The sequence below is a fragment of the Anolis sagrei genome, chromosome 6 (assembly GCF_037176765.1).
Source record: "Anolis sagrei isolate rAnoSag1 chromosome 6, rAnoSag1.mat, whole genome shotgun sequence".
Taxonomy (NCBI): domain Eukaryota; kingdom Metazoa; phylum Chordata; class Lepidosauria; order Squamata; family Dactyloidae; genus Anolis; species Anolis sagrei.
The window spans coordinates 124,054,193-124,082,173 of NC_090026.1; the positions used below are offsets into that span (position 1 = coordinate 124,054,193).

General features: G+C 43.8%; 1 protein-coding gene across 1 annotated transcript in view; it reads right to left on the reverse strand.

Annotated features, from left to right (window-relative positions):
- Positions 1-3,580: 3,580 nt before the first annotated feature.
- Positions 3,581-27,981, reverse strand: part of CSRNP1 (cysteine and serine rich nuclear protein 1) — a 49,874-nt gene continuing 25,473 nt past the window's right edge. The window contains exons 2-5 of the mRNA XM_060782627.2: positions 22,973-23,180; positions 9,845-10,104; positions 8,028-8,324; positions 3,581-6,926 (exon numbers count right to left, since the gene is read on the reverse strand). Coding sequence (XP_060638610.2) covers positions 5,910-6,926; positions 8,028-8,324; positions 9,845-10,104; positions 22,973-23,156 — 1,758 coding nt within the window. The 5' untranslated portion in view covers positions 23,157-23,180 and the 3' untranslated portion in view covers positions 3,581-5,909. The remainder of the gene's footprint in view (positions 6,927-8,027; positions 8,325-9,844; positions 10,105-22,972; positions 23,181-27,981) is intronic.

A 27,981-nucleotide genomic window follows, 5' to 3' on the forward strand; every position in this document is an offset into this window, starting at 1 on the left:
CAGAGGATGCAGAAACGTAAAGCAGTCTTGAAACCAAAGTGTTTCAATCGATGCATTAGATAAGTACAGATCGTATCAAATAAATACCCAGGACTTTTTTGTTTTGCTTTTTAAAGAAAAATAAAATAAAACGGTTGGAACAGGCAACATTTTATACAAGATACAGAAAGGAGATAGATATATATATATATCTATTTACAATCAGTGCACCCTGAGGTGTGAAAAGAGGGAAGTTGGCACCCACACAACTAAAGTGAATAAATTAAAAAGGAGGGGGAAATCTATGAAGGCAGAAGGGGTTTGACCCCTCAATCTCCCAACATTCATTTCAAAATGGGGTGCATACATATACATATACATACATATATATATATGCATGCACCATTTATTGACGGGAGGGGGAGGAGAGGAATGTTCTGACAATTGTTGCTTTAGTGCCAAAAAAATTAAAATAAAATACAAAACAGTACCAAAAAAGCTCCTAAAGCAATAATTATTTAATTTAGGCAAGATTTTTAAAAAAGATCCCACAAATTAAATACTAAAATTGGGAGATATATATATATATTTAAAGTTAAATACTTTTACAAAAAAATTGCCCCTAGTGGGATTACCCTTTTGCACTGGATGCCGCAATGTTCTGTAGATGTTGTGACTCTTTCAATTCAAAACGTTCAGTCTTTGCATAGACGTAGTAGGGCAAAGTCTTTGCGAAGGGCTCGGGGTGGGGTTGGTGTTTTTGAGACCGCTAGAGGTCAAAGTGCCAGGTATTATGTATCTCAAGAGAGGGAGGAACATCCATCCTTTGCAAAACAATCCGTAACCAGCAGAACCCATCTACAACTGCAGTGCATGATTTCGGGATCCAACCATCACAATCCAGAAAGTGACTTGTTCTAACCCAGTGGTTCTTAACATGTGGGTCCCCAGATGTTTTGGCCTTCCAGAAATCCTAACAGCTGGGATTTATGGGAGTTGTAGGCCAAAGCACCTGGGGGCCCTCAAGTTGAGAACCACTGTTAAGCAATGGGAATTGTGTAGGTGAAGAAAACATTCAATAATAATGGAAAACGCAGACACACACACAAATCCTGACCCATCTTTTGGTGGTAATTAATAAAAACAGCCTCTCTTAGTTTTGGGAACCTATTTTAATAGGGTGGAAGATCCCTTTTTGGGTGGAAAGCATTAAGAAGAGGGAGGCATAAAAGAGCTAAGCCTCCAAAAGTTTAGTCCCTGCAACCTTTGGTCCAAATACCTTGGTTTAGGATGTTCAATAGCTGATCTCTGAGGACAAAACTCAGAATTCTACCTGGTACCTGTAATCAATGTCCATGGAATTCCCTTCAAACATTTGGACATGATGTTGGGTTTTATCCCTGGACTGCACAAGTCTCTTGTGCTGTCAAGTTTCCAGTCCTCAATGAGTAGCTTGGCTCGAGATAGAACTAGGCCAGTGATTATCAACCTGTGGGTCCCCAGGTGTTTTGGCCCACAACTCCCAGAAATTCCAGCCAGTTTACCAGATATTAGGATTTCTGGGAGTTGAAGGCCAAAACATCTGGGAACCCACAAGTTGAGAACCACTAAACTAGACTGAGAGATTCCCCCCGCCCCTCCACATTCCAATGCATGTTTCCCTAAAGGGCTTTGTCTTTCCTCTTCACTTCCTGCCATTGTCTTCTCCCCCTTTGATGATGTAGCACTGGAATTATGTGAGGAAACTTCCTCTTTCAAGTTTAATTGCCCTGGAATGGCCATGTGGCCATTTGCCTTTTTCCAGTCTCTTCTGCCTTTTCTTCCTTACAGTAAGGTCATATTTTGCCTCTCTAGGCAAAATGTAGCTGCATGGATCTTTTTACCTTTTGCCTCCTTTAGAAGACGAGTAAGCTAGTTAGCTACAAGACATTGTCTATCAAGAATGTATTTCGTTTAGTTCAATACATATTTTTGAACCTAAAGTTCTGACTCTGCAATCCTGTGCCATCCAAAGGTATAGAAGGCTATCTTAGTTTACCACATGTAAGTTTCCGCTCGTTATGAACTTTACTTCTGGTACTCTGCTATACTATGTTGCAGCGATTCTGCTCAGGGTCCTTCTAACTCAAAGCACACTGAGCTTCCACCAATTCCAGCCAAGACTGTCTCTCTGATCCTGCTATTCCTATGATGTGACTAGAGAATTATACGTAATAAGAATAAGGAACAGGTCATAGAAACAGAGTAGGAAGAGATCTCATGGGCCATGCAGTCCAACCCCATTCTGCCAAGAAGCAGGAAAATTGCATTCAAAGCACCTCTGACAGATGGCCATCCAGCCTCTGCTTAAAAGCCTCCAAAGAAGCAGCCTCCACCACACTCTGGGGCAGAGAGTTCCACTGCTGAACAGCTCTCACAGTCAGGAAGTTCTCCCTAATGTTCAGATGGAATCTCCTTTCTTGTAGTTTGAAGCCATTGTTCCGCCTCCTAGTCTCCAGACCAGCAGAAAACAAGCTTGCTCCCTCCTTCTTATGACTTCCTTCCAGGGTTGACACAATTCTTTTTTGAACTGAACTGAAATTCCCAGCAATAGAACCAAGGATGATGGAGGCTATAGCTTTCTCCCATCTGGAAGGCCACGATTTACTCCAAGTTGTATATGGGGCCACTGAAGACATTAAACTAGGCAAGTGTATCGTACTACAGGACAGTTATGGGCAATTAATATGTTGTATGGAAAGCACTCAATAGTATTGTTCAGACATGTTAATGTGGAGTATCTGTATGCAAAAGGATCTCGTAGCACCTTTGAGATTGTGAGAGAATGATAGCACAAACTTTCACAAACGACCTGCATCTACTTGCAGTAGCCTTAAAGTCTATGAAAGAATATGCCGGCAACTTTGTTCTCTCGATTTCCAAGATCCTTTTGCGTACTCACAGTACCTAAGAAGTCTTTTCTAGTGGGATATAGTCAAGTACTATCCATAAATTGCAGATGGTCGAAGGGGTTTCAGTCCCTACTTACAAGCTTGAGACATTTTGTGTAATCTCAGCCCATGATCAACAAAAGAGGTGAAGGTGGGGATAACACAACTTGAAAAATTGGAACTATTTGACAAAATAGGGCTTCTAAACCATCACAGACACCTAGTCAAGAGACAGCAAGACAGAGAGTCAGGAAACAGATTGATGTACCTTTGAAAGGACTCTAAATTAGGTCCAGTCAGAGGTTTTGTGGTGTGTGTGTGCATTCATATTCCAATAACATAAAAACCATGTAATTTCAGTATTTTCTTTTTCAATTACTTAGTTGGTTTCTTTGTAAAAGGTTTGTAAATATCTGGGTTTGACCAAAGTCTTGTTTTAAGTGTTCTCCACTTTCCAAACATCAAAGGAGCACTTCAAATGGTGTGCCATTCAGATGTCGGACAAGAGCACCACCTGTAATAAAGTCCCAATCCAATGGTGCATTGTTCTCACTTTTGTACCACTGTGTCATCCCATTCAAACATGTGGGACTTTAGATCAGGCATTCGCAAATTTCAGCCCTCCAGGTGTTTTGGACTTCAACTCCCACAATTCCCACAATTCCCACGGTAGGCTGTTAGGAATTGTGGGAGTTGAAGTCCAAAGCACCTGGAAGGCCCAAGTTTGCCCATGCCTCTTTTAGATCATTAGGAGACAATTATTGCTAGGTGGATCCCATGTAAGAGAAATGAACGGGCACTGCATTGCACAAACTACATTACAGTTGGACCCGGTATTATCATGCATTGCACTTGTAGTTGTCCACTTCCACATGTCCACTCTCCCTCCTGAGACAACCCCAAACACCCCAAGCCTTATTAAGCACAGTGTTTTGCATTATAATTTTTTTTTTTGCACTTCCTATTGCAAAGGCTAGAAAATCCTCCTGATTTGCAAACTTGGCTCTTCCCCAAAGTGATGCTCCCTTTCCATACATTGGGGTACATTTGATCCATTCTATCAAGAAGTCATGGCCAAATCCTTAAGTAAATTAAATAAATTAGAAAATAATTTACAAACACAATTTTCACTTTTTTTCTGTTTTAAATAGTTCATATTATTTCTTTTCTCTTGCACTCTCTCTCTCTCTCTTAATAGTTAAGGGTATTATTATTATTATTATTATTATTATTATTATTATTACTTTATCCACAGCAGAATTATGGACTTCACAAAGATACAAATCTTCTTCTGCAAGAATAACAGGGTAAGAAAAAGAAAATCGAGATTTTTCCTTTCGTTTAAATAGTAACACTACATACAACCTCTTTCTATAGTGCAGTGGTTCTCAACCTGTGGGTCCTCAGGTGTTTTGGTCTATGACTACCAGAAATCCCAGCCAGTTTACCAGCTGTTCGGATTTCTGGGAGTTGAAGGCCAAAAACATCTAGGGACCCACAGGTTGAGAATCACTGCTAGCACAACACAGGAACTTGGTAGATGTTTGCTGGTCTTCCAAAATTCAACTGCTCTTTCCAGCCACAAAGAAATTGATCCAATTGGTGCCCTTTCCTCCAAATGCCCTTTGACTGCACTGCACCCAGGTTGCAAAAGCAGCAAAAGGAGTTGCCACTGTGAAAAGAAGGCACTCTTCAAATTGCGTACAACACTACATTTCACCCTGTGTCCACATTGCAAAATAAACTGGTTTGAAACCAGTTTAATAAACACCAGGAAAGGTCAAGGAGACCAGGGCGAAACTTGGAATCCAAGAGAGTAAAAGAGAATGTTATGTTTGACATGGAGAAACAAGGCTTTTTTCAAAAGACACTGGATGAGATCCAGACTTCAAGACACTTTAAGAGTAGACCAGGCATGGACATATGTCAGCCCTCCAGGTGTTTTGGACTTCAACTCCCACAATTCCTGGCCTCAAGCCTCGCTTAAGTGGCCGAGGGGGAAAAGGAAGGGGCCTGAGACCAAGAATTGTGGGAGTTGAAGTCCAAAACACCTGGAGGGCTGACATATGCCCATGCCTGGAGTAAACCCCCTGAAATGAGTTAGGTATTAGACAATACTGGTGTCAGTCCCTCTCACTCCAAAGGATGTACTTTGAATATGAAGCCTGGGTTTGGGCGAGAAAAGGCATTTGATTGCATTGAAAGGGAACACCTTCTTAATATTTTCCCTAACAGGAAAAAAAACCAGAACAAAACACAGCCTTAAAGCCTGTTGTGCCAAAAAACCTCCTTTCATTTCAGGTCCTTAGCAAGCCCCAGTGAGACTCAGGTATGCGAATGTAATAAATAAATAAAGGCAGATATATTATGCAGAAATATGATTGTACACATAATACATCCGAGGTATGATGAATTTAAATAAGATTCCGTGCTTGGTTCAAGCATCGGGGGCTATTATAAACTGTGGAATTTTGCAATAAATAGAGCGGGGAGGGAAATGGTGCCTCTAATAGTGTATGGGCCTCTTGTTGTATTTCCTGTAAACGTCTGAAGTGAGAGAGAACCCTTTTGCAAATCATTTTCACAATAAATATATAGAGAAAGCTCTTAAAGTAGCTTGAGAAAAATTGTCTGCCAACATTTGAAAACATTGGCAGAAGGTGCCCTGTGGAGCATCCACAGTGTTAAAATGCAAGGAATACTTATTCACAAAGTTTTCCCTGCCCACCTGTACAAAATGCAGGTAAATTGGTGTTTTGCAAAAGGTATCTTGTTTTCCTTCCCAATGCCATCCAAAGGCCAGAGCTGTAAAGAAAACTGATTGTAGCTGCAGTTTGTTTGTTTTTTGCTCTCCCCTCCCTCCCTCCCCAAAACGAACAATATTCATTTGCCCTCAGTCTTTCGTAGCATCTCCTTCTCTTTTAAGGATTCCTTATTCACGGTGGGTCTCAAAAGTTTCTTTCCCTTGACTCTTTCAACACATTAACACATCATATAAAATTAAACCTTCACTGTCTCCATGAGGGATGACTTAATGGCATCTTCTAGAAGCTGATTGTCTGTAAAAGGTGCGGGAGTTTCTGGGACCGATTCGGATAAACCGATGAGGGACTCCAAAAAGCAGGTGCTTTGATCCCCGGACTGGGGCAAGCTGGGGAAATTTGGCAGCTGGAGCTGGAGGGCTGAAAAGTTGTCCAGGTTCTCGTATTCCTTCAAAGAGTTATAAAGGGGTCCCAAGTTGTAGTCTGAGAAGGACTGGAAAAAATCCAGAGAGTCACAGGAGAGGCTCAGGTCCATGTAGTTTTTGGAGCCATGCTCCCCGGAGGAAGAGAAGCTCTCGTTGCTCTGCGCTCCTGAGGAGGACGAGGAGGCCTCAAGCAAACTGCTCGCCTCCTGGTTGGCATTTTCGTCCAAACATTCGGTGAGATGCGGCAAATGGCTCAATCCGCTGTTGCCGTCAAACCTCTCAGCCACATTAGCAACGCACTGGTTTTCCACATCCACGCTGAAGAAGCCGGTCGGATGAAAAGAACTCAAGTTATCCTGGCATCCTCCAGAAGCAGTGCCATCATCCTCCGAATCACTGAAATGGAGAATCCGTGCCAAACCGTCGTCATCGACATCGGATTGCGACTTTTCAGATGGAGCAGCTTCATACGGTTCTTCCAAATCCTCGCTCTGGCCGGATGAGAGGGACGAGTCAGTCATGTCACTGCTGCAACTGTTCTCTCCGATGGTCTCCAAATCAGTGTTGAACTGGAAGGCGGGCATCAGAAGCTTGGTCCTTTCCTCCAACGCTGCCTTACTTGCCACACAGCCGAACGGATGGAGACGCTCCCTGAATGGGGATTCGGGCTCAAGGCTTCTCTCGCTGCTTTGCTGGTTCTTCTCCAGCTCCAGCTTCATGATAGTGTGAATGAAATGCGTCTGAACACGAGCCTGGTTGAACTCAATCCGCCCTTCCGTGTTCCCGCAGCCGTCTTTCGTGCAACCGCAAGGAAATGAAGTGTGATCCATCTGTTGGCAAAAAAGGAAGTTGTGTCAAGTTTACCTTCTATTTGGTTTATAAAAATGAATCTGGATGCCACTGGCTCAATTCTTTGCATCTTAGCTACAAGTCACTAGAGGCTGATGTTGCACATGCATTTGAAATGCATTTCTAACCAGCAGAGGACCAAACATAGGAACTGTCCCCATAGGAAAACATAGAAGCTCCATTTGTGTCAATTTGAAAGCTATTGCTCATCTATGCTTATGTGACCTCCAAAGACAAAGGGCTTGCCCAGATCCATAGATACAGAAGAGAATCTCTTCTTTCAGCTGCACTACCCTGTCGCCGCTTTAAATGTCAAACAATACCCATATAATTTGTTTAGCATGTGCTTTGCTCTTGAACCTTCTGCTTCATGTTTTACCAGGACTACAGATGTTAGCTCTGATCCATAATAAAGTTCTCGGGAGTGAGAGAGACCAGAGTATTACCTGGTCTAGGCAACAAACCACGAGTAGTACAGATTTGAGCTGGCTTCGCCATGGACGTATTGGGTAGCCTTAAGCAATATGCTAACAGGAAGATTCAGCATTGCCAATTTAAGTATGAAGCTGAAAGCTCCAGAGAAGGAACAGATTGGCAAGGACAACCAACAGCTGTGTTGACAAGTCATGACAGCAGAAATTAACATTTGCCTTCTGGCAAAAAGTAGTGTTTACCTTGGAAGCCCTGGTAATGGCTGCAGTGATAATTCTTAAGACAAAGAGCACATCTGCACTGACCATTTAAGTCAGTCTCAAACCAGTATTGCAAAAGGAGTTCCACTGTGGAGATGATCCTATAGGAAATCTTGGAACCAATTTGAGGCCCAGATGGTGATTACACAAACTACAGAGCACTAGCATGCTTTCTTTTGCACTCTTCTCTGACCATTTCTTGTCTATCCACACTAATTTGAAGCTCTGCAATATCAGGTAGCCAGCTTCAAATGCATGGCTTATCCGGATGCAAACAGCCTCTTCCTACTCGAGCCTGATACCATCTGCACTGGGGACCCTTTGCAAAAGAATGAGAATGTCCTGCGCTGCTGTGATCCTCGCAGCCCTCTTCAAGGAAAGGCCACCCACCTGACACTTGATGCCGGCCAAGCTGCAGCTGCAGGTTTCCGGGTCGCAGAACTCCTGGCAGTTGCAGCCACAGTCTTCCCGAGAGAGGCGGATGCTGTGCAGCTCCCGCTTCTCCTCCTTGTCGATCTTCTTGACGCCCATGGCCTTGAGCAGAGCTCGCCTCTTCTTAGCCGGGTAGGGCTGGAGGAAAAAGCCGTCCTCCAGTTCAGTGCCATTGGCTTCGATGTCATCGTCTGAGATGTCTTCCGTGGTGAGCTGGTTGGCCTCCTCGGACTCCTTTGTACCGTTCATGGTGAGCTGTTTTGGGAAAAGGCATAGAGGCAGTGTTAACTAAGGGAAGTGAATACACCAGAGACTCACTACCCTGATATGAGGTGGTGGCGGTGGCGGTGGTTGTTGAGTGCCTTCAAGCCGTTTCTCATCTGTGGAGACCCTTTGACAAGACTTGTTCAGAAAGGGTTTGACTTTGCTTCCCTCTGAGGCTGAGAGAACATGACTTGACGAAAGTTACCCAGTGGGTAGGGATTTCAATTTTGGTCTCCCAGAGTCACAGTCCAATGCCAAAACCACTTTAAGTCTCATTGAAGACAGGAACAACAACAACAACCACCACCACCACCACCACCCCCCACACTGTTTCTCTGATACAGGTGCCTTCAGTACTCTAGTTGAGACACAGCCAACAATAGTGGATGCTGCTACTGGAGGAGATTGTACGAATGGTTCTTGTGGGCAGGAGGGCTTATTAACAAAAGACCCTCCTCATGAATGTACAGCAGAGTAACTTATCAGCAGCAGCGTAACCCACTACCAGTAGCCCAAAGTAATAAAAATAACAAAAGCACACTGACAAATGTTATATATTCTTTAGGAGGCTTTTCTTTGTCAGCTGCACTATTTACAAAAATAAAGTTTCCATAACACAAATAAACAAATACATAGTAGCTATACACACAGCAGCCTTCACACTGGAGCTTTCTCACATGAGGCTTCTTCTCACACAGGTTTACCTCACACTTCCCAGGGCAACACTATCTTTGGCCCACTGACTCTAACAGGCTTTGGCCTACTCACTCTGTCAGTGCTTGACTCACACTTTTGTAATAAAAAATACCCAGTTAATTTTGAATATTTCTGACAGTCCTTCCCTTAACAGTTTGGGATGAAGTTCAGTCCGATTCTGGACTTTGGGGTTCTAGAAATAAACAGATGGTCCTTTCCCAACCCAGTGCCCTCAGGAACAAGGCTTCTTAAACTTTTCCACTTGTGACCTCTTTCGACCTGAGAAGCTTTTACATGACTCCGATATATAAAATAGGGACAAAAATCAAACATTCACTGAAAACAAATTGACATTTGCAAGGCTTGCTAAACACGCTGAATTTTTCTTCTTATGTAGTACCGCTGAAACGTTTTCTGCATGTTGTAAACACTGCATATTTTTGCTAAGATTTGTGTAAATGCCTAAAACAAGCCACTAGATGGCATTCAGAAATCTTTGTATTGTTGCTAATTATAGCTACCCTGACATTGAGATAAAGGTAATCCATTTGAGGTTGGGACCCACAGTTTAAGAAGCAGTGAGCCAGCGTCTAGACCAGGAATGGGCAATCTCTGGCCCTCCAGATGTTATCGACTCCAGCTCCCACAATTCCTAACAGCCTACCGGCTATAAGGAATTATGGGAGTTGAAGTCCAAAACACCTGGAGGGCCAAAGTTTGCCCAAGCCTGGTCTAGGCTATCCAACCAGCTTTATACTGCTTGATCTGTCTGACCCTTAGAATGTTGAACAGATGAGATTGTCTCGGAGGCTCACCTTCCACTTCAAGGCTTCCAGTTTCTCCTCTTTCAAGCGCTCCTTCAGCTTCTCTCGCCGCACCGCCTCCTGTTCCTTGGAAAACTCAGCCAGCGTGAACTCCCGGGAGAAGCCGTGCCTGCTGACCATGCCCAGGGTGCAGCCCCCGCGGCTAGGCACACTGGTGAAGCCCTGGCAGCGAGGGAAGTAGAAGACAGTCACCCGGTCAAACTCCACGTTGTTCCGTTTTAGCCGCTTGCTTTTCTTCAGGATGGACGTCGCTGGAGACAGAAAAGAGGGAGAGAAGATTAGACTTTGTTACGTGCCTTCACGTTGACCTGGAAAAACTAAAAATACCCGGATTCCATAATACTGAGCCTTGTAAGTTAAAGCGGAGTCAAACTGCATTAATTCCATAGTGTAGATCAGTTTTTCTCAACCTTCCTAATGTTGCAACCCCTTCATACAGTTCCTCACGTCGTAGTGACCCCTAACCATAAAATTACTTTTGTTGCTACTTCATAACAGTAATTTTGCTACTGTTATGAATTGTAATGCAAATATCTGGTACGCAAAATGTATTTTGAATCATGGGACCAAAATTGTCACAAATTCCCAATACATTCAAATTTTAATACTGTTGGAGTTGGTGCCTGATTTTACCATTTGGGAGTATAGTTCACCTACACTCAAAGAGCATTCTGAACTCCACCACCAATAGAATTGAAACAAACTTGGCACACAGAACTCCCATGACCAACAGAAAATATTGGAAGGGTTTGGTGGGCATTAACCTTGAGTTTTGGAGTTATAGTTCACTTGCATCCAGAGAGCACTGTGGACTCAAACAATGATAGATCTGGACCAAATTTGGCACCAATACTCAATATGCACAAATGTGAACACGGCTGAAATTTGGGGAAAATAGACCTTGATATTTGGGAGTTGTAGTTGCTGGGATTTATAGTACATCTACAATCAAAAGGCATTCTGAACCCCACCAACGATAGAATTGAAACAAACTCGGCAGACAGAACTCCCATGACCAACAGAAAATACTTTAAGGGTTTGGTTAGCATTGTCATTGAGTTTTGGAATTGTAGTTCACCTACACCCAGAGCACACTGTGGACTCAAGCAATGATAGATATGGACCGCATCTATGATTGGTCCATATCTGAAGTTTGGAGAAAATATACCTTGATATTTGGGAGTTGTAGTTGCTGGGATTTATAGTGCACTTACAATCAAAGAGCATTATGAACCCCACCAACAAGAGAATTGGGCCAAACTTCCCACACAGAACCTCCACGCCTTGAAGGGACTTGCTGGTGTGAGCCTCCCTCCAGCCTCACACCCTTTCACTTGACCGCACATGCGCACTACACTGCCATGCTCTGAGCATGCCTGCTCTCCCCTCCCCACTTGGGAGTTTCAGAAACAGCCCTCCTCTTGGCTGAGAGGCCAGCCAATCACAGCAGAGGAGGGCTTTTGGTGGGAGGATTTGCCATCTGTTTCCAAAAAGCAAGAGAAGGACAGGTCGAGAGATCTTCAGCCTTCTCTGCCAAAGGGGTTCCTAAGACCATCAGAAATATATGTTTTCTGATAGTCTTTGGCAACCCCTCTGAAACCCCCTCACGACCCCCCAATGGGCCCCAGGTTGAGGAACGCTGGTGTAGATGCAACCCTAGTCTAACGCATAGGATGCTGGCTCTTTTGCATCCTTGTTGCTACCAAGTATGTGATTTGTGTCAGGAAATGAGTTATTAAAGCTGCCATTCCATATCCGTGAGATACAGAAACTCAACTGTTACAAGAAACCAAAAGAAAAATCAGGATTTGCAGGAAGGCAGCAAAAATTAGCCACAGGAAACACCCACGGAGAGATGACTGCCGTCACGTGTGCTCTGTAATTATGATTGTAGCCAGAAAATATGACACAGTTTCAATTTATGCTGCAATTTGTTGCTCCCTTTTTAAAGAGAAATGACAAATGATGGCAAAGAAAGGAACATTTTGTTTGTGTGTTTGCTTGTTTATATTGCACAACGCGTTGGCAAGAAAAGGGGCTCTTTTTGTACGATATTGGCAGTGTCATGTGCCATGTCAAAAGGAAAACAGGAAGCCAAAGCAAGCCTCAACTCCGCAACCAAAGGTATCCAGTGAGCTCATTTACATTCGCTTCCCTAATTTGTGATTCATGTTTCTGAAAACATTCAAAACATCCTGGTAAATTATCCTCATGTGTTGTCCTTCCTTTCCTTCAAAGAGTTCGCTAAGATCTCCCATGTTATACACACAACCTCCTTGCGCAGTAGCTATGTGATAACGAGAGACCAAAAACACCCAGTGACCTTTCAGATTTGCATCTGCTTGAAATTACTATTACATTCTAACCACTATATCATAGGAGCCCAAGGAGATTCGGCGGTTTAAACCACTGAGCTCCTGAACTTGCTGACCGAAAGGTTGGCAGTTCAAATCTGGGGAGCAGGGTGAGTTCCTGTTGTTAGCCCCAGCTTCTGCCAAACTAGCAGTTCAAAAACATACAAATGGGAGTAGATCAATAGCTACTGCTTTATGTATTGTCGAAGGCTTTCATGGCCGGAATCACTGGGTTGTTGTAGGTTTTTTCGGGCTATGTGGCCATGTTCTAGAGGCATTTCTCCTGACGTTTTGCCTGCATCTATGGCAAGCATCCTCAGAGGTAGTGAGGTCTGTTGGAACTAGGAAAATGACCAGGGTGAGACAAAGGACTCTTGTCTGCTGGAGCTAGGTGTGAATGTTTCAACTGACCACCTTGATTAGCATTTGATTGCCTGGCAGTGCCTGGAGCAATCTTTTGTTGAGAGGTGATTAGATGTCCTTGTTTGTTTCCTCTCTGTTGTTGTTCAGAAATGAACAAAGGAGGAAACCATGAAAATGAACAAAATCTGGCTACCAGTATTAAAAAAACTCTAAAATTAGAACAGCACAACAACAGAGAGGAAACAAACAAGGACATCTAATCACCTCTCAACAAAAGATTCCTCCAGGCACTGCCAGGCAATCAAATGCTAATCAAGGTGATCAGTTGAAACAGTCACACCTAGCTCCAGCAGACAAGAGTCCTTTGTCTCACCCTGGTCATTCCACAGATATATAAACCCTTTTTCCTAGTTCCAACAGACCTCACTACCTCTGAGGATGCTTGCCATAGATGCAGGCGAAACGTCAGGAGAGAATGCCTCTAGAACACGGCCATATAGCCCGAATAAACCTACAACAACCCAGCTACTGCTTTGGTGTGAAGATAATGGTACTCCATGCAGTCATGCTGGCCACATGACCTTGGAGGCATCTGAGCAACACCTTCCAGAGTTGGATACAACTCGACTTAATGTCAAGGGGAAACCTTTACCTTTACTATATCATAAACCTTGACATATTTATAATTTCAGTGCATTTGTATCCTGGTTTGGGACCGAACAGTCCAAAGAGACTCACAGAATTGAAGAGAATCACAGAATTGGAAGAGACCCCAAAGGACTCTTCCAATCCAGACCTATCCCCTCCTATGAAGTGATACACAACTTAACCACTCCCAACAAATGGCTATTCTGTTTCAGCCACTCTCCAAAGCTGCATAAAAAGGTAAAGGTAGTCCCCTGACATTAAGTCCAGTCATGTCTGACTCTGAAGTGTGGTGCTCATCTCCATTTCTAAGCCGAAGAGCCAGCGTTGTCCGTAGACACCTCCAAGGTCATGCGGCCGGCATGACTGCATGGAGACAGTGCATACTCCACTGTCAAAAATGTACAAAAGCTATTAACATGCAACGAAATAAAACACATTAAGGAGACATTGTCCTTCCTTGATAGTGGAGGGCATGGGAGTCTCCTTCTTTGGAGGCCTTTAAAACAGAGGCCTCCAAAGAAGATTGGCTGGTCATATTGGAATCGGGATTTGGCTCTTGCAGTCCCCGATACTAAATTATTACCTGGCAAGTACATAAGTGTGTGCACACCTTTTGTGTGAACAGAACTTGATAGCCTTCTAGTAAGGGAGTAAAGGCTACACATAAACTCTCTGTTGCCTTGTACCCATTTATTTAAGACTTCTGAGTACTTAAAGGGCTTTTACATTAGTTATTTCATCTGCATCCTGTCCATTTGCTAAATGCAACCAAACAGTAATGCAGTCAAATATCAAGGTCTGACTATCATAGAATCATAGAATCAAAGAGTTGGAAGAGACCTCATGGGCCATCCAGTCCAACCCCCTGCCCATGCAGGAATGTTGCATTCAAATCACCCCTGACAGATGGCCATCCAGCCTCTAACGATGTCCGCACAACAACCCTATAAGGTAGTGCGGCTTCATCACCATCCTCAAACAGAGAATGTTGAGCCCAGGTGAGTCGACTGATCAGGTGAGGCCTCACTCGGGAGACATTTCCACTCACGTTTTTTGGCCACAATGATTTGATAGATCCCATGCATTTTCAGAGCACTAACAGTCCCAAAGGGCCATAGCACACCTCTGCGGTGGCATGGATTTCGGCACAGTTTTGCTCGCTCACACACCGAGTAGCCTTCGCAAGCAATCCCACAAGGTAGCGGTTATTGTTGTCGTTGCTGCTGCGCTTGCGATTTCTTTCTCAAGGAAATTTGTCCTCCCGACAGCAGCAACCGGGGACATGAAATATTCATCGCATGTTACTTTAACCGCCTAAGCGCGCCATCTGTGTGCTGTCAGCCAGGAGCCTTGGAGAGGCCGCAGCAGCCATATATATATATATATATATATATATATATATATATATATATATATATATATATATATATATATATATATCACAGAAAGGAAGAAAAGAAACACAGACACCCAAACAGTTTAGCTGCCGGAGCCTGCAGGAAGGAGCAAACAAGGGAGACAGAGAAAGAGAGAGCTTGCAAGAGATAGAAACCATCAAAACAGCTGCTTTGATGACATTTCCTTTGCTCTCCGCTGGGAGGAACTGTAAATCTATAGCCTAATCTCAAGGGGCTAATTTGAGAGCAGCTGCACAGCAGTTAATCTTTATGCAGGTGATCCCAGTGTAAACACGGCTGGGGTTGATCTTAAAAGCCCTCGCCTGCAAAAAAAAACGCAAGAGTTCGATGCATTTTAGAAAAGTTTAGCATTTAACCTTGCCAGGCAACGATCAGGTGTTTCCTCCCTGGGCTGATGCAAATTCAGAAAGAGAGACTTTTAAAAAGATGCATACGCTGGGAATAGCGAAAGCAGCCGGCACAATGGTCTAGGGAGGGTTGAGAGTAGCTTGCCAAAAATGAGAAGTAATTCAGACAAGAAACTGCTTGGCGACAGAGAGCAGCGCTTTGCAGGAAGGAAAAAAGGTAAATAGCTAAGTGCACAAATGGAAAGCCGGGAGGAAAACATACTTTGGCTCATAACTCACCCAAGATGCAGCTACACTATCGAATGAAAGCAGTTTCACACTACTTTAAGTATCATGGCTTTAAGTACATTAAGTTTTATGATAGCCATGTATAAATATGTGAGAGGAAGCCACAGGGAGGAGGGAGCAAGCTTGTTTTCTGCTTCCTTGGAGACTAGGACGCGGAACAATGGCTTCAAACTACAAGAGAGGAGATTTCATCTGAACATGAGGAAGAACTTCCTGACTGTGAGAGCCGTTCAGCAGTGGAACTCTCTGCCCCGGAGTGTGGTGGAGGCTCCTTCTTTGGAAGCTTTTAAGCAGAGGCTGGATGGCCATCTGTCAGGGGTGATTTCATAGAATCATAGAATCAATCATAGAATCATAGAATCAAAGAGTTGGAAGAGACCTCAAGGGCCATCCAGTCCAACCCCCTGCCAAGAAGCAGGAATATTGCATTCAAATCACCCCTGACAAGTGGCCATCCAGCCTCTGCTTAAAAGCTTCCAAAGAAGGAGCCTCCACCACACTCCGGGGCAGAGAGTTCCACTGCTGAACGGCTCTCACAGTCAGGAAGTTCTTCCTAATGTTCAGATGGAATCTCCTCTCTTGTAGTTTGAAGCCATTGTTCCGCGTCCTAGTCTCCAAGGAAGCAGAAAACAAGCTTGCTCCCTCCTCCCTGTGGCTTCCTCTCACATATTTATACATGGCTATCATATCTCCTCTCAGCCTTCTCTTCTTCAGGCTAAACATGCCCAGTTCCCTAAGCCGCTCCTCATAGGGCTTGTTCTCCAGACCCTTGATCATTTTAGTCGCCCTCCTCTGGACACATTCCAGCTTGTCAATATCTCTCTTGAATTGTGGTGCCCAGAATTGGACACAATATTCCAGATGTGGTCTAACCAAAGCAGAATAGAGCATGGGTAGCATTACTTCCTTAGATCTAGACACTATGCTCCTATTGATGCAGGCCAAAATCCCATTGGCTTTTTTTGCCGCCACATCACATTGTTGGCTCATGTTTAACTTGTTGTCCACGAGGACTCCAAGATCTTTTTCACACGTACTGCTCTCGAGCCAGGCATTGTCCCCCATTCTGTATCTTTGCATTTCATTTTTTCTGCCAAAGTGGAGTATCTTGCATTTGTCACTGTTGAACTTCATTTTGTTAGTTTTGGCCCATCTCTCTAATCTGTCAAGATCGTTTTGAATTCTGCTCCTGTCCTCTGGACTATTGGCTATCCCTCCCAATTTGGTGTCGTCTGCAAACTTGATGATCATGCCTTCTAGCCCTTCATCTAAGTCATTAATAAAGATGTTGAACAGGACCGGGCCCAGGACGGAACCCTGTGAATGCAATATTCCTGCTTCTTGGCAGGGGGTTGGACTGGATGGCCCATGAGGTCTCTTCCAACTCTTTGATTCTATGGCTGCTGAATCCTGGGAAATGTAGTGTTGTGAAGCACTCACACTCATTGGCAGAGAAGGCAAAAAGATCTTGCAGAACTACAATTCGTGTTTTTTTTCCGTGTCAGGAGCGACTTCAGAAACAGCAAGTTGCTTCTGGTGTGAGAGAATTGGCAGTCTGCAAGGACGTTGCCCAGGGGACGCCCGGATGAATTGATGTTTTTATCATCCTTGTGGGAGGCTTCTCTCATGTCTCCACATGAGGAGCTGGAGCTGATAGAGGGAGCTTATCCGCCTCTCCCCGAATTCGAACCTACGACCTGTTGGTCTTCAGTCCTGCCACCACAACAACACTAAATCTTAGCAGCGAAAAGTGGTGTCAAACTGCATTAATTCTACAGTTTTGATCCAGCCGCTCGGCAATTTGAGGAGGGGAATTTTGCAGGATGGATGACAGCTAATTGCGCAAATGGAAAGCCACGAGGAGCCGAGTTCAGATCATCCCTCTGTCCATGAACTCATTCGGGCACATTAAGTTTTATGTGGGGATTCCCCGAGACCTCAAAATTATTTGTAGTTTTACTCCAACTTAAAAAGTTTGAGAAAAGCCAGGCAGATTGTTCAACTCAGACACAGAACTTAGTTTTCAGCCCTAACAGTACTATGAAGAGCTCGATGCGTGACTTCAGTGCTCAATGAGTGACATTAGGCTTCTGGCGTGCTCTCTCTGTCTGACCTACTTCACAGTATTCTTGTGATCATACAAAGTAGGAAACATGAAGGCCATGTGCTCCATTTTGGGTTCACTGGAGGATAGCTACTGGTGCACCTTCCATGTCAATTTCCAATCTATGGCACCCCTATGACAACTCTTGGCAAGATTTGCTCATGGCCTTTGTGAGGCTGAGAGAATGTGACTTGCCCATGGTTACCTACCGTGTTTCCATAGCTGAGCAGGAACTCTAACTCTCGTCTCAAAATTCATAGCAGAATGCTCAAACCACTATATATATCTATACACATTAAAATGTGCTTATGTGGCAGAGGTGTCCACTTAAACAAACAGCCTCCCACCCACACAAACAGGCTATGGTTCCAAGTGCTGAGAAGCCTCCAAAGGCACTCCCTCTACTGACATTGCAGGTTATAGCGAGCATCATGACCATGTAGTCCAAACCCTGCCAATGTCCTCCCTAAACATTACAGCCCACCCACTCAAGGAATGCTTTCCTTCAGGGACAACTGCATCCTAGATTTGATGTGTTTCCTCCTTCACAGGCAGTCTTCCCAGGGTTCCTTGTTTGGAATTTGCATGATGCTGCCCACTGCCTCTCCCTTCACCTTTTCTTACCCTTTCCTATGGCACATAGCAAACACAGAGGAATTGATCAGTAACTAAACAGAGGGTCCAAGAATGGACCGGGACCAAACTTGGCACAGAGAAGCTCCATGACCAAGTGAACATACTGCAGGGGTTTGGGGAAAATGACCTTGATTTTGGGATGTGTAGTTCACCTGCATCCCAAGAGTACTCAGCCCAGCTGACGACTGATCTGGACCACACTTGGCACGCAGACCCAACATGACCAACTTTAAATACTGGCTTGGTTTGGGGGTGATTGTCCTGGGAATCTGAGAGTAGTAGTTCACCCTTATCCAGAGAGTACTAAACCCAGTTGACAACAGATCTGGACCAAAGTTGGCACACTGACCCAACATGCTAACTGTGCATACAGGTCTGGTTTGGAGAGGATTGACCCACAATTTTGGGAATTGTAGTTCACCCACATCATTATAAAAAACAAAATTCTAGCTTTTTCCAAATAGATAGTGTTACTAATTAACTAAATGATATTACCTAAACTCTCAAAACAAACCATACCTTTTTCAAATAACCTGGGTGCTGCCGGGTACCCAAGTTAGTAATACATAAATAAGAATAGAAAAGTACCCAGTCGCAACAAACTGTAAAACCGAACTCCAAAGCGGACTCAGCGTGCCCCACATTTCAGCCATTTGGGTCGTGCCTCCCCCTCCGCACCCCCATCTTGGGGCTTTGAATTCCACAACAATCGCAACGCAATCCCAGCATGCCCACCAGCTGTGGGCTGACACCTGCTGTGGTTATGCAAATCACATGCAAATGAACCGCATGTCGCCGAAATATGCAGACGGGCTGCAAACTCTGCCACTCACAGGACGTGTCCCTCTGTTCCGAACTATTTATTTCAATTAGGCACGGACATAAAAATGCCCGTCGTCGCTCTCCCAAACCGCCAAAGTGGGTCCCACAATTCGGCAAAAAAAACCCACCGAGAAATCGCACCCCACTCTCTTACAATGAATAATGGCACACTCTCAGCTTCCAGCCATTTAGCTTAAGATAGCAATTTACAGAAATTCAATTAAACAGAGATACGCAGGGGTCAAAGCAATCTGAGTGCATCCATGAGACACGTTTGTGCCGGTTGAGCCAGATCGATCTGGAATCCATTTACTTAAAATTGGCACAACTCTTCCTTATATTAAATAATGAGGCCCATGCCTCTCTCCGGGGAGAGGAATGAGGCTCAACAGCTGCTAAGGAATCCGCAAGCCCAGGATTAAAAATGCAGTATCTATAGTGACCAGTTTCCAACCTCCCCTCCTTCTACAAAGGCGGTTTGCTCAGGCGAAGATGGCAAGCTCAGCCAAAGAAGGTACGCTGCTAACCTTGATCCTTCCAACAAACCAAAAAATCAGTTATCAGCAATAGCGCTGATCCAAAGCTGAGCTCAAATGCAAGGCCTGCAAGATTCAAGCTGCAGGAACATCTTCCCGCTTAATCCCTTGTTCCCCCCAAATATGGATGTATTTACTTCTTGGCAACTTCTGTATCAAAAACGAAGTGGGTTTGCATAAAAGAAAAACCAAAGGCATAGCAGACTTTCAGTTCATATCTCAATTAAGAGATAAGAGAATAATAATAATAATAATAATAATAATAATAATAATAATGACAATGACTCTTGCACAAGCCAGTAAAAATGGTCCCAGTCAGGCCCGTAGCCAGGATTTCATTTCGGGGGGGGGGGGCTGAATTTTTTTTCAGGGGGGGTTTCGGGGGGGCTGAGTTTCGGGGGGGGGCTGAGTCTGAGTGAAAGAGGGTCTAGCCTAGCAAACCTTTTGTATCATTACCCCAATACCCCCATGCATATGGGATATATTGAATAGGGTGATCAGATCATGACATGAATAAACATAACAGTTTAAATAATGCACCAATAAGGCCTTTTCGCGAACCACCATGAAAATTTCGGGGGGGGCTGAAGCCCCCCGAGCCCTCCCCCTGGCTACATGCCTGGTCCCAGTGGTGATTGGCACACTGGGTGCATTGCCTAAAGACCTTGGCACTTAAACACAATTGGTGCTGAAAAAATTACCAGCTGCAGAAGGCCACCTTACTGAGATCTGCATGCATTATTCGCCGATACATCACACAGTCCTAGACACTTGGGAAGTGTCCGATGTGTGATCCAATGCAAGAGCCAGCTACACTGTCCAAATGCCCAATCACCATCTCCCAAAGCAGTTACTATACTCCCAAATCAAGAAAAGGAAACGTAATGCTGTGCTCTCATCTTGTTGTGTTACAAATAATAATAATAATAATAATAATAATAATAATAATAATAGGGCACCCATGGAGATTGGATAAATAGTTTCTGGAAATCCAAACAAGTCCAATTTGGCTCAGGAAAGTTTTACTTGGGGTCTTTCTTTCATGTAGTTCTTGCATTGTGATTTTGTCAGTTGTGTGATGAAACAGTGGTTGCCAAAAACAGTGACCACTGCAGTCACAAAAAGACTTCTGCAAAGATAAGGCTCAGTTAAGGAGGCTAAATATGTGACTCGGTTTATATCACTTTCCCCATCAAACAAATGGGTTTGCTCATTGATGTATATATAGATGTGTGCGTGCGTGTATGCTCTTAGGCCATCAAATCTGCTGGTCTGGCCATGTTGTCTGAATGCCCAATCACTGAGTCCCAAAGCAGTTACTATACTCCCAAATCAAGAATGGGAAACATCATGTTGGTGGACAGGAAAAGAGATTCAAAGGTGGGCTTAAAGCCAACCTTAAAAACTATGGCATAGACATGGAGAATTGGGAAGTTCTGGCCCTTGAGCACTCTAGGTGGAGGTCAGCTGTGACCAGCAGTGCTGCAGAATTCAAAGAGGCATGAATGGTGGGCGAAAGGGAGAAACATGCCAAGAGGAAGGTGCATCATGCCAATTCTGACTGGGACTGCCTTTCATCTGGAAAGCGATGTCCTCACTGCGGGAGAACATGTGGATCAAGAATAGGGCTCCATAGCCACCTACGGACCCACCACCAAGACCCAACACTTGGGAGAACCATCATCCTTGGACAACGAGGAATTGCCTAAGTAAGTAAGTGTAGTAGATTCTCAGTAACCCGGAACTCAAGCAACCAGAACTCTCAAGCAACTGGCAAAAGCTTCAAAGGAATACTTTAAATCAAAATCAATTTTAACTGCCATTTAACTCAAATTGTGTAGTGCACTCACAAAGCTGTTTTCGTAATACAATGAAACTGTGTTACATTAAGTTTGTCTCTATCAGTCTTAATTGGCTCTTAATGACTGTATTTCAATATGAATATCAAGTCAATACAGAGCTGATGGTATGGTATTGTAGGAGGCATACTATTAGCAACTCTCAAGCAACCAGAAGGCATCTACCAATCCCCATGGGTGCCAGTTAACTCAAAGTCTATTGTATGTATGTACATTTATGTGTTTGTGTTCATTATCCAGGGAGAATGGAAAGCGATCAGGATATGTATGATAACTATTGCTGTTGTTACGTTTAAATATTTACAGTCATTCCTCTTCCTCCAAAATGCATTTTTTCCTTTTTCTTTTCCTTTTTCAAATCAAGGCAAGGAACACAGAAAGGTCATTGTTGCCGCACAAAAGCCAGAACACAAAAAGAAAGGCGCCTTTGTCATTGCGCGACTTCCCAAAGCATTTGGAGACGGGGCGGCAGGTTTGCAAATGGTCTCCTAAGTGGACCTCAGAAACCAAATATTCCCAGCGGTCCCAAGGAAGATTTATCGACAAAAACTCTTGCCCTTCGTTAGAAGGCGAGCAGATGGCATTTCTGCGGGACGTAGGTGTAGCTCACGTCTGCCGAAGACGGGAAACGGGAGGAAAAAGACCTCAGCGGAGCACAGTTAGAGAAATGTTAATTTAGGAGGCTGGATAGTTTTGCTGAATAAGCCGGAATTATCCATAACTGGATTCCACTTGCATTCAATCAGCTCGTTTGTTTGTTAACTGTGTGTGTCTCAAGATAATTTGTCCGTATGTAATTGCTCATTTTAGAAGAATGTAAACAAACAAAAATATATTAAAAATCATTGAACTTGGATTAAGATGCGATGTATTCCAGCCAATAATGGAAGCATTTTCCAAAACATACCATCATTACCCTTCAGTTCCAATTAATCATCCTTATATGAAGTGAATTCCCTGGGCTGCTTGGGCTGGATCTATACTGGATCTACACTGCCATATAATGCAGTTTGGAACTGCATTATGTGGCATAATGTAAAATAAACCACATGTGGTTCACGTTTGGTCAGTCCACACACCATCTTGCCAGAGAAAGAAAATATACCAAGTAGATTATCAAGAAAGAACAAGTAGCTTACTCTTCGTAGTTCTGAACAACATATGCACAATCATGTGATCAGTCACACTGACTCACATAATGTCCTTTTAGAGAGATTTAAAATGGTCTTTCTTTGTCCTCTTGCTTTATAACCTCCTTTCAGCAGTTCATAAAGCAAGAGTACACTCCAAAATTGTCTCACTGTTTCTCTGCAAGCACCTGCATAGCTCAAGCCTCAAAAATGTGACAGTAACCAAAAGTCCCAGGCTCAGCTATCTCCTCAGCTAATCAGCTTCGCGCATCTTATTTTACAGTTGACACTTACACACTTACACACTTACATGCTAACTGATTTCTTACATGCTCCAACATGTTATATGGCCAGTGTAGACCCATATAATGTAGTGTAGGTCCAGCTATAAATATCTAAAATCAATCAATACCTCTCCCAGGTATTATCTGTCCAACCTTTTAACTGTTGCATTTACACAATGAGATATCTTGGAGATGGGACCCAAATCTGAAAATGAAATGCATTTATGTGTCTATACACAAAGGAAGAAAGCAAAGGGATCACAATATCAGCCACCTGTATGCACAATTTCAGATTTGGTATGCCCATCCTGTACATAAATTAATACTTACGGGTGAAGTCAGAACTTAAGGCCAAACGGGATTTGATGCCACCTCCTCGGGAGCTTTCCTCGTCGGATTCCCATCCGGAAGAAGCTGAAGATGCGGAGGAGGAAAAAGGAGAGCAGGAAGACGAGGAGGAATAGGGAGCGTCGTCTTCCAGTTCTTCATATTTTCTTTTTAATACTCCAGTCATGGTTACAGAGGGCTTTTCATATAACTGGGGGGCAAAAGAGAAAGGAGAAAAACATAGCTGTAAGTAAAAATTTGCAAGGTTTTGGATTGAGAATCTTGAGTGAAATGCAGGCACACAGAAAGGAAATCTTTGTAAAGTTTTTTTTGTCATGTTAGGAGCGACTTGAGAAACTGCAAGTCGCTTCTGGTGTGAGAGAATTGGCCGTCTGCAAGGACACTGCCCAGGGGACACCCGGATGTTTTGATGTTTTATCATCCTTGTAGGAGGCTTCTCTCTCATGTCCCCTTTGTAAGGTACCTGCAAAGGAGGTGCTAAAAGTCACACCTTGCTGCAGGAAATTCTGGGGCTTCCCAAGGATATTTTGCCTGGGATTTTTGCATTAGAAGATCAGCTTAGATCAAAATGTAGCCTTCCAACTTTTTATTTGGATGACATTTCCCCATACCATCAGCCACTAGATTGGGTATGGAGTGAGAATGAGATTAAACCAACCTCAGGTCTTCTATTCCAATACACATTGAACCGGATGTGGTACCAACTAGCGTAACCAGTGGTCCCAGAGCTTGGCAATCCACTTTCTTGGACACTTAACTCCCAGAATCCCCTGGCATGATACTGCCGAGGCATTCCTTGAGTCTATTCCAATGAAGAAGTATTTACAATTTGCCCATCGAGTATTTCGCTGGCTTCCAAATGCACTTGGAGATACATCTTGGCTGCTATTACAGTTGTTCTCGCTCACATCTTTTGGGAGAGTTCCCAAATTTATAGCAAACAGAAGTGGCTGGCACAATGATCCCTAAACCGAGCTGTTGGCCTAGAAACCCCATCATCCCAACCCCCAGGTCTTACAGGCTGGGAACAATGGGAATTGGGAGTCCAATATCCCATAGAGCTGGTATGGGCAAACTTCATTCCTCCGGGTGTTTTGGACTTCAACTCCCACTGACTGTTAGGAATTGTGGGAGCTGAAGTCCAAAACACTTGGAGTGCCGAAGTTTACCCATGCCTGCTATAGAAACATTGGTTCTCCCTTCCTTTCACTGGCTATTAAAGCATGTTGTATTTCTCCTATCAACAATCCAATTTTTGAGTTGCACCAAACACAAAATCAACAATTTCAGAATTATTATACAAGCAGAGAATGGTTTGAGATGTTTCAACAAACACAACACAAAAAGTTCACAAAAGTAGTTGCTCCAACTCTTTGTATCCTGGCTGTTGCCTCAATTTTCAATTTACTTTGCAACAGTATTTTTAAGCTGCATGTACACTGAAGGAAAAATGCAGTTTGATCCCAATTTGACTGCCATGGCTCACTGCTAGAGAATCCTGGGAGTTGTAGTTTAGTGAAGCACCAATGCTCTTTGGCAGAGAAACACCTTGAAAAACTACAACTTCCATGGCAACATACATCCATGGCATACATAGCATACAGCCATGGCAATTGATGTGCTGTCAAACTGCATTCATTCTGCAGCGTAAATGCACCCTTGGATCTTGCATTGCCCCACTCTTGTGGCACTACAACTCCCAGGTTTCCCAAGCACTGGTGATTCTGATCTTGTGGAAGTAAAATAATCCAAAGAAATTGTATTTGAGAAGCCTGAGCCGAACAGCTGATTTTTTATTCCCTCCCTGCATCTGAGTGTAATTTTACCCTTAAGCCAGGAAAGGAGACGAGGGAAAGGCAAGCCCTAAGACAAACCAAAACACACAGCCCAGGGATCAGAGTACAACACGTTCTGCCACGAGGGAGCCCCACGTTTTGGCTGCACTCTTGCGCACGGGTTGGGCCTTTAATTCCATCCCTTTCCACGCGGCTGCAGCCTTCGCTTGCGTTAATTAACTAAGCCACTTTGCAGAGAGCAGCAAGGAAAGTGGCCGTCCCATGTGGGGAGAGACGCACAAAGCAGCCAACTAGCCAAAACCCAGGAAAGAAAGCACAGACTCCCATCTCCTTATCAGCCATCCAGCTGAGCCACCTTGGCTGCAAAAGCAAAGGATTCCCCCTGGAACAACTAGAGCCAAGGAAACCAAAAAGTGACCCATGGAAACCAAAAAGTGGTCTACAGAACCCAAAACATGAGCTAGGAAAACCAAAAAAGCGGTCCAAGGAAACCACTTGCTTTGGGCAGCTAGTTTCTTTTTGGGAGTTCTCTTGCAATTATTCAAACAAACAAACAAAAGCTCCTTGTAGGGTTTTACTGGTGTGTATGAACATTGCAAAGACAAGGATTTTCAATGGAACATCACCCAGAGGATGTTGGCTTTGCCATTGCGCACCAAAAGCCATCCAGAGTTTGAGAAAGGTTTATTTGGGGAGATGAAAGCTCACAGAATCAGGGAGCTGATGTGGGGTTGGACTACACCTCCAGAGAACAGGGAATGTATCCCCACTCAGTCATGAAAACCCATTACTCTCTAAATCACAGAAAACTCAATGGAAACGTTGTCCTGTTGGAAATGACTTGAAGGCACACAACAAGAACAACAACAGAAACGAGAGAGGGGAAGGAAGGAAGTTCTTCAAGTTTCTGGTAAGTGCAAGGGGCACATATGTCAACTCAGCACATATGTCAACTCAGTGTGGGAGCCAAGCCTTTAATTACATACAGTACACCACAGATACTATCAATCTGATGAGATTGTGGTTAATTGAAGAGGCAGTTTCCAGATTCCCCTTTTAAAGGAGCTATAAAGTGTGGTAACTGTCACTGGGAAATCTTCTCAGGATCTTGAGACAGGCACCAATCCACTAATGCTAGACTAACACACCCAGAACCTGTTAAGACCTTACCACCAGTGACACCAACTTTTTCATGGAGATTGAGGGACAAGTAGTAGGAAACTATTCCTTTTGACAAGCTGCATCCAAACTCTGACTGTATAAAAATACCAATGACAGAACCTGAAAAGAAACTTTTGGTAACTTATATGTCTGAGCCTTAACCGCCAAAGAAAACCATTCTCACTATCAACCAGCACCATAGCTCCCACAAAGACAATGCTGACTGTACACCTATCAGGATTTCTCACATTAAGAACATCCAGTCATCTTCTATACACATAATAAAAGTGGAAATGTGTAATAAAAGTGGAAATGTGTATGTGGTGATGTCCACTCACACAGACAGCTTCCCGCCTCCACAAACAGCTTTAACCCACCGTGCTGGGGAGCCACCAAAGTACTCCTGGCCAAGGACATTGCAGGTTGTAGTGGATGTCATGAACATGTCTTCCAACCCCTGCCAATGTCCTCCCCAAACACAATACTGCCCACCACCCAAGTGAAGGATTTCATTCAGGAACAATTTCATCCTAGATGTTCTGTTTTTCCTCCAGAATGGACATCTCAGGGTTCCTTTCTCTTTCCGTGGGAATGGAATTTGCATGACCCCACCTACTGCCTCTCCCTTAACTCCTTTCTACACTTTTCAACTCTGTTTGCACAACAAACAGAGCAGAACTAATCAGCAACCAAACATACTGGAGGGGTTTGGGAAACTGACTCCACATGATGGAAGTTGTAGTTTATCCTGCATCAAGTCAGAGTGACCCCCACTGACAATGGACCTGCACCACATTTGGCACACAGAACCCCCATGACCAAATAAAAATACTAGAGAAGTTTGGGGGGAATTCACCTTGATTTATAGCCATTGTAGACACTGGGATTTATAGTTCATCTGCAATCAAAGAACACTCTGGACCCCAGCAACAATGGCTCTGGACCTAACCTGGCACACAAAACCTCCATGACCAACAATAAATACAGGAGGGCTTAGGGGAAAATTCACCTTAATTTATAGGAATTATAGTTCACCTAGGTACCGAGAGCACTGAGAATGCAAACAACGATGGATCTGCACCAAATTTGGCACGCATATCCAATATGCCGAAATTTGAATACTGGCGGACAATTTTAGATTTGGAGATATTTCCGAATTCTGGATAAGTGATACTCAACACATATCCTACTGCTGACCAAGCGAAAAGGCTGGACATGCATGACACCTGGGACCAACACATCCTTTCAGCCCCACTATGGACCAGAGGAAGCTCAGCACCTATCAGATTTCCAACCAAGCCCCAGTTACTTGCCTTGAATGTATCTGGCTAGCATCATGAAGAAGGAAGGCACTGCTCCGGATGACACCTGGAATGCCACCCAACCAGCCCAACAACAAGCAAGGATGTTGAAGAAAAGAAGCCACTTCCTCTCACCTGCCAACCTCTTCATCCATATAGTCTATAAAATATTTTTCAGATAGAAGAAATAGTTCTCCTTCCCTTCAAAAGGCAAAAAATCAAAGTATGCCAGTGGCTGTTAGGAAACTTAATGCCTGCCTGTTTATTTGAGCTTGGGTGAGCACAAAACTAGACGTCTTAGGGTCGAGATTACTCACAAAGTGACACCAACCACAGTGGCTCGTATTGATTTCTCCGTATAATGCACACAGAGAGATTGCCGAATTACAGGACTAAAGAAGCAAGAGATACCAAGAGTTGCAACTCAGCGCAACCTGCCTTTCCAAACTAGATGTTGGGAAAAGGATGCATGTGATGGACGCAGAGATGTTCATTCGCATCTTTCCGTTTGAATATAGTGGGTGGTAAGCTCAGAAAAAAAACTAGAAAGCTGGACATGCATTGTTATTCCTAGGCAGAAGTCGCCAGCAACATCGTCAGCAGATCACGCCTGGCTTTCTAACCAACTTCAAAGAGAGACCATTGCATTGTAATGTCACATACGTCCCTAACCATATGCCAGTGCCATATGAATGACCTTTGTATTCACATGTAGCAGAATGTGAATACAAAA